Here is a 7,589-nt window from a genome sequence, read left to right as displayed (position 1 = left end):
GGAGAGCTGCAGACCAGGGACAATCCAGAAATGCTCATGAATGTCAGTTTAGAAGCTATCAAAGTTCTCAAATAAAGCACCTTTTGAGAATGTCAATGTTTGTTGGGAATTATCTTACAAAACTAGGAAGGATTTTTGGTTTATATATTAAAATAAATGATTTTTTTATTGATTTTAGTAAAAAAAAATCGCAACTTTTAGGAAATCGCCCCGCGAAATCAGGCATTTTAGCCGCAACAATCCCAAAAAATGCCCCGCTAAATCCTGGAGGGACTATTAAGCTAAAATCTGGCGTGGTTGTAACTGAGCATCACCCCCCAGCACATACTTAAGCGTGCTCAAAATTAAAAAACATTTTAACGTACATTTTCAGCATGAACTGTTGCCGTCAGCCCTGTTTGTCAGCTGGCAAAATACCTCAAGATCCACTGCACGGTGTTTAATGAAAACTCTTGAATTCGTTTAAGAAATGCAAGGCCCTTTTTTTTTTGCTTTTCAGCTCTGCTGGTTGTGTAATAAAACACCTACCACGCCTCTGAAGGACGGAGGAATCAGGCCACAATAGATGGGGATGAAGCAGCTGCAGACGAGCGCCTGTGGACAGAACACGGGTTAGAACCAGGACTAACAGAGAACCGAAATAAAACAAAAAACAATCAGTCAGACCTGTATGAGCTCCTCTTTGGAGCCGAACTCGGACACCAGGACGTTCTCCCCATCGGACACCCGGGTCAACGAGATGCAGAGCCTCCCCGAGGCCAGGATGTGGGCGTCCGACGGCAGGTCTCGGTTCAGGCCGGAGCGCAGCACCTTCACCAGGTTGAAGGTGGGGTGAAGCGGGCCCAGGTTCCGCTTGCGGGCTTCCTTGGCCACCTCGATGACGTCCTCGCAGCACTTGGCTGGGAACACAGAGAGGGTTCTGTTTGATTGAGCCCTGGATCAATAACGTGCGGAGCTACCAGGAGTCAGTGACCCGAATGAACCGCTTCCTTCTGACTCCTTATCTGTCAATGTGCAGAGGTCGATGGAGACATGTTTGTTGTTATCGCTTCCTAGGGTTATATTGCACTTCTCTATGAAAGTGGAAGTTAACGACCCTCTGACACATGCACAGACAACTCACCTTATGGCTTAATTAGCTCTAAATCGCCATTTTTTATGAGCTCAGATCGGTGAAACTTAAAGATCTGCTGATGTGCTGATTTATTTTTGGAGTCAACCCAATTCAAGATGGCCGCCACAGCCAACTGACCTTTGCCAACACACACAAAAAAAAGCAAATTCCTCCAAATCCCATTCACTGCACGTGACCTAAGAGCTAACATGTCACGCGAGGGGTTTCTGAACGCAACGTATTAGCTTAAAACTGACACGAGCGGCGGCGGGCGATACGCATTCCTTCAAGGAGTGCTAGCCCTTTAATTTAAGCACATTTTGTGTTTAAAATAAGCCTTACCTATACATGCCTGGCTAGCGAGGACCGAGGCGGTCAGAGCCCCGGCGGAGGCCCCGTACAGCCGGGTCGCCCCTTTGACGAGATACGGCGCCTTCTCCAGCAGGCAGCTGGCAACTCCGATGTGGTAGATGCCCAGAAACCCACACCCGGCAAAAGACAGGTTCCAGCCGGCGTTTAGGTCGAACATGACGACAGGACATGCCCCGGCTGGAGGCGGGAAACCGGAGGACCGAGCAGCACTCGCCGCCGCCCGGCGAAGGTTAGCGAACCTAACCGCTGACAGCCGGTTCTATAAACGGTCTGCGGTGCGTTCAAATGCGGTCAGGATTATGGGCGTTCTGAAACTTCGGCTGCGTTATTACGCACCTGTTAAGTTGTAATTTCTAAAAAAAAAAACTCGCTTTGTTGCACAGTATCTGTTTTTCGTCAGATACTGAGAAAAATATACATTTAATGAGCTAGTTTGTGCTGCTTTTTTTGGTTTGTTTACGCTAATTCTTCTATGACTCCGACTCAAACGTACCTTTTGCTGCTGCGTTCAATTGAACTCGGAAATCAAAACATTTTCCCTTCTTTTATTTATTTTTTTTATCGCCCGCCTCTGAAATGATCTAGCATACCACTGGACCATATAAAAAAAGAGTTTTACGAAGAAAACGAAGAATCAGTGTCAGATTTGCTACTTTTAACTAGGATTTTGCTTTTTTATTAAAATGTTGCTAGGTTCCATTCGGTTTCTTTTTTTATCTTTTAGGTAGCTTCAAGTTAGTGTTCTGCTTCGTTTACCTTTAATAACTCGGTTTTAGCATTCGCGCTGTATTATTTTTATTTACTTCTTTACAGAAAATACAATTGATCTAGTTTGTGTTTAAATCAGTCTGTCGTTTGGAATAAAAATGTTCAATTTACCACACGAAAAGCAGCTTAAATAGCTCACTTTTTTATCTTCGTTATTTTAATGCATTTGTGCTGCAGCCTGATGCTGTTCTCTAAATGCACTACTTGTTTTTCTCCTTTTTTCTATAAATGTGGACTGGAATAAGGTCTGCATATTGTATTTACCCTAATATACAATGTGTTTGCTTTAACACAAACACATACAAAACAATGCATACACATTGCAACATAATAATAATAATAATATTAAGTGCAAGTTTGTTTTTTAAGGGTCAAATACATTTTGTGGTTGCGTACAAACCTTATGGGAAAGATAAAGATAAAGTAAAACTGGCTTTTCTAAATGTAAAGGTCGCAGACTCCAGGACGAGTTTAATGAGAGGCATTCTTGTGCGCATGCGCGGACGTAGCTCCCCTCAGTCCTCCCTGGTGCTGATGCTGGCGCTCGGGCGCGCGCATGACATCACCTCTCCCGCTCCTGATTTGCACGCCAGCATCCTGTAGACCACTCTCTGCCATCCTCATCCTCCTCCTCATCATCATCATCACCACAACCTGACTTAACGGATCATTAGTCCGCGCGAGCGCACGTGCCGTCTCCCGTGTTGCCCCCCTCCCGGGCGGCTGCTGAGGATGGCGGAGAGCGAGGCAGACACGCCGGGCACTCCGATCGAGTTCGAGAGCAAGTATTTCGAGTTCGACGGAGTGCGGCTGCCGCCGTTCTGCAGGGGGAAGATGGAGGAGATCAGCCAGTTCTCCCTCCGAGGGAGCGACGTGTGGATCGTCACCTACCCCAAGTCAGGTAAACAAGCCTCTGCAGCTCCCAAACCCCCTGCAGCCTCCTTTTATTTTGCAAAGTCTTCAATTCTCAGTTAAAGCTGGAAATGGATGACAGTAATAGCTTCTGTCAGCTCACCCATGATGGTTTCATAATCAGCTGGATGAGTCAGATGCAATAAACCGATTAAACCATTACCTCAGCCCAGGTGGGACAGTCTGAACTGATATTTCTTTTCACGTCCGTCTGGATAATGCATCTTTATTTACTGTCATATTCTTATTTAGACTTTATTCTAAGAAGAAAGTCCAAAAAATGTATCAGGTATCAGGTCATAATAGTGACAAATTTTCATTTTAGATGGTTAAAGTCATATTTTCGCCACGTTATTCATACATTTATAAATGTCATAGCAAGCTAAATATTTGTGTCCGAGCTAAATATTTAATTTGCTAACTAAATATTTGGCTTACTAGCCTTAATCAGGAAGGTGACCCAGAACCAGTCCATCCTGCAGCACTCCACCTTCCAACAAAATGTGGAAAAAGTGAAGTGCTCCGAAGACTTTCTGGATGTCCATCCATCCATTCATCCGTTATCTTTCCATGCTTTTTCCATGCGAAATTACGGGAAAGTGGGTGAAGGGCAGGGTACACATAGAGACTAACAAGACACACAACCAGCAGTGACAATTTAGACTTACCAATTAACCAAAATTCAATATCCGATTGGATCAGTTGAACATAATGTTGATTTTTATTTCTGTTATGTTATTGTCAAAAGAATAGCCGACACAATTTGTGTTACATATCATCTAAGATCTCCCTCCTTCCCATGTTGATAGAGATGTTTGGATGTATAGGACCATGGAGCGCAGCTATAGGATGTTAAAGATTTGTTTTGCACCAGAATATTTTGTTTGATTCCAGAGATTAATCTTTCATAAGAACTGGTGGACTGGATGTCATTTAGTGTCATCTACAATGTATATTTGTAGATATTACATTACGAACTTGGGCCAGCTCCTCCGGGGGGAATCCCAAGGCATTCCCAGGCCAGTTGAGAAACATAGTCCCTCCAGCGTGTCCTGGGTCTTCCCCTGGGCCTCCTCCCGGTGGGACGTCACCAGCGATCTCGTTCTTTCGGTCACTACCCAAAGCTCGTGACCATAGATGAGGGTAGGAACGTAGATCGACCGGTAAATCGAGAGCTTTGCCTTTTGACTCAGCTCTCTCTTCACCACGACAGATCGGTACAGCGCCCGCTTCACTGCAGACGCTGCACCAATCCGCCTGTCGATCTCCCGCTCCATTTTCCCCTCATTCGTGAACAAGACCCCGAGATACTTAAACTCCTCCACTTGGGGCAGGACATCTTCCCCGACCCAGAGAAGGCACTCTACCCTTTTCTGGCTCAAGACCATGGCCTCGGATTTGGAGGCACCGATCCTCATCCTGGCTGCAAACCGCTCCAGCGAAAGCTGTAGATCATGATTTGATAAAGCCAATAGGACCACACCATCTGCAAAAAGCAGAGACACCCTGTAACTGTCAACTATTTCAGGAGTCCCCTGGGACACCCAAACCCTGAAGACCTCTTTCTTCAGGTTGACGGCTTTCATCACAGCTGGTGTCCACCAGTGGGTCCATCGGTTGCTACCGCAGCAGGCACAATGACCTTCAGGCTACAGCTCCTGGAAGCCTCATCTGCAATAGAGGCGCTGAACATGGCCCGTTTGGATTCCATGTCCCCAACCTCCCCGAATCTCTTTTTCCTTGGGCAACTCCGGAGCAGGAAAGAGTCCAGGCCCTCTCCAGGAGGTGGATTCCAGAGCCCACGCTGTGTGTAGAGGCGAGTCCAACTATACCACGTTGGCATTCCTTAATCTCACAAACAAGCTCTGGCTTCCTACCTTCCAGAAAGGTGATATTCCACATACCTACCAGGTATTGGCATGGCCAGGGACCCTCCCTTGTCTGCTGCTGGACTCATTCCACACCTGACCTTGATGATCCTGTGGGCCCCTGTGGAATACTTCTTTAATCGTTCAGCCATGAACTTTAACCTTTAACCTGCAAACCGGGGCCTGTAAAGTCTGAGATGCAGCTTGTCTGAGCATCGCATGGTCTGATTTTAGTGGGATTTCCACTTTCAGGATGATCGACAGCTGTCTTACTGTGCACATTTCACAGTGTGTAAAAGTTCGAGTCAAACTCTGGTGTGTTTTACAACAACAGCAGCTACTGTATGTGCTTACGTTGTTCGTGACTCATTTGGACTTTCACGGGACTCTTGTTCTGACTATGAAAAAAAAAAGATATGATTCCTTAATAATCCAGTCATCAGTTAGATAAGACTTTTTTACCCTTTGGTCTCTTGTGAGCTGTCAGACATGAATGCACTGCCAAAATATTTCCTTGAAAGGCTCAGCATGCCTCTTTCACGCCAGATGTTTGAACTGAAATTAGGCTATGATGAGAACGGAATGAATATATCAGTTTGACCTCAAGGATTTCCATATATTTTGTTTCATTCGTTTTACCCTCTATATTTACAAGCATTCCAGGACTGGCTATCGAGTAACATTTGACCATGGAGTCTTCCACGTGTCATTTGTTTAAACTCTAGTTTATCTAAACTCTATTAATTAGGGGAAATACGTCTTTGAACAGTCTGGTCGGGATGGGATTTAGCACACATGATGATGATTTGGATGAAGCTCATGGCACTTCGAAAGCTGCCTCATCTGACAGGGAATCAAAGCCAATAGCAGGCAGGATGGTGTGAATTTTCTCTCTAATTGAAATAATGTTAAATATAAAGAATCTCAAGAAGTCATCACTACTTAGAGTTTCAGGGATACCTGGCTAAACAGAGATGAGACTTTCCATTAGTGTAGCTATACTAGGCAGAGACATGGAGTTGTTCTTTTTATCTTCTATGAAAGATTAAAAATACAGTTATTTCAAACTTTCTAGATGCCTGTTTTAAAGTACGTAACTCTAAATTAAACCAAGAAGTCAGCTTCCTCTGACTGATCACTTTCTTTTTCAGAGGGGCAACTTTATCAAATAACGTTTGCATTAAAGTTGTAATATTATCAACAAGATCATCTAAGTTGCTGCTCTCTGTTGCATTACTCTGCAAGACAGAGGAAATAATAATGGAAGAGATTCGTTAAAAAATATGGAGGGTATTCTGAAAATGTAAAAGGAATTTTGTGTGTTTGATACTTAAACACAGTAGTTACAGGTCTGATGCAACTCCAAAAAGCAGGAAATGGGACTATATGTCACGTGTGGCGGAGAAGGAAGCGAACCCAGAGCGAAGAGACTTGTGCAAGAACTAATTTATTAAAATAAGAGATAACCAAAAACAACGGCTGACGTTGCAGCAAAACTAAAACATAAAAAAACCCGAACAGGAGCAAAACATGAGGCAAGACATAAAACCAATGAAACATGTTGCATGAAGCGACAATGAACCAACAGTAAATGAAGGAAATGACCAGGTTTTAAAACAGAGGGTCATTAGGGGAACAAAAACCCCAAAATCCTGACCCTGTTTCTGTTTCTGTACAATTTCATCTTTTTTTTAAAATACCTTTTACCTTTATTAAAATTGCACTTTGGGGCAGCTTTGGCCTAGTGGTTGGGTGGGTTGCTTTTCAATCAGTGGGTCAGGGGTTCAATCCTCAACCCCTGCACAAAGCTGAAGTGTCCTTGTAAAGTCCCTGAATCACCCGTTGCCACCAATGTGCTTATTGCTAATTTCCACTTTGAATGGGAGAGCTCTTTGCAGAACCTGAAGAGGTTAAAAAAGTTTGCTATGTGTTTTATTAGCTGCATAATAAAATGCCCTGAAGAAAAATGAGCACCGCATATTACACAATAGTGAGAAAACAGCCTTTTCTAGGAAATAATAATCTGACCAAAAGCTTGTTTTTCTCAGGCTCAGTATCAGTGACGTCTGTTGAGGTTGCCGGGGCGAAAGCACTGGGACGTCTCTTTCTGCGGGCTAAAGCCAAGAACTTTCATCATTTCTCTCCGCTGGGTTCCATTTTGAAACATTCCAGGGAACGTCTGACCAGAACTCGGTGACCTAGGCGTGAAATAAATGGCATCTGCCTTTTTTTAGTTTTTTTTTTTCAGTTGATTCTCCCCTCTGTCTGTGTACATCTGAGCAATCTTTGTTTAATCTTTAATTTTCACTATAGAAATACATGTCATGTGATGATATTAGCTTGATTGTCTCAACTAATAAGATATATACAGTTGTATATAAACAGCTGATCTCTTCATCAGCTGATCATGTCTTTAAAACATCACTCCCAGAAATCCACACAAACATCATAGATTCAACAGGATTTTCCTGAATTCTGATCAATTAATTTGAATTAAACACATATCATAGCTGCTCTCAAGTTTGGATCTTCCTCTCCATCCTCTCAGCTGTTAG

General features: G+C 43.7%; 2 protein-coding genes across 2 annotated transcripts in view; one reads left to right on the top strand and one right to left on the bottom strand.

The window, feature by feature from the left end:
- The window catches only part of pnpla3 (patatin-like phospholipase domain containing 3), an 11,609-nt gene extending 9,853 nt beyond the window's left edge, over nt 1–1,756 (bottom strand). Inside the window, exons 1-3 of the mRNA XM_017403754.3 lie at nt 1,457–1,756; nt 667–899; nt 529–594 (exon numbers count right to left, since the gene is read on the bottom strand). Of these exons, the coding sequence (XP_017259243.1) occupies nt 529–594; nt 667–899; nt 1,457–1,643 (486 nt within the window). The 5' untranslated portion in view covers nt 1,644–1,756. The remainder of the gene's footprint in view (nt 1–528; nt 595–666; nt 900–1,456) is intronic.
- Nucleotides 1,757–2,743: 987 nt separating this feature from the next.
- The window catches only part of sult4a1 (sulfotransferase family 4A, member 1), a gene marked incomplete in the record, with an annotated part of 18,278 nt that continues 13,432 nt past the window's right edge, over nt 2,744–7,589 (top strand). The window contains 1 exon segment of the mRNA XM_037977487.1: nt 2,744–3,155. Within this exon segment, the coding sequence (XP_037833415.1) occupies nt 2,987–3,155 (169 nt within the window).

This window comes from Kryptolebias marmoratus, linkage group LG1 (assembly GCF_001649575.2).
Source record: "Kryptolebias marmoratus isolate JLee-2015 linkage group LG1, ASM164957v2, whole genome shotgun sequence".
Lineage (NCBI taxonomy): Eukaryota > Metazoa > Chordata > Actinopteri > Cyprinodontiformes > Rivulidae > Kryptolebias > Kryptolebias marmoratus.
The sequence above is the reverse complement of the archived record's forward strand: the minus strand, read 5'-3'. Positions and strand labels throughout refer to the sequence as shown.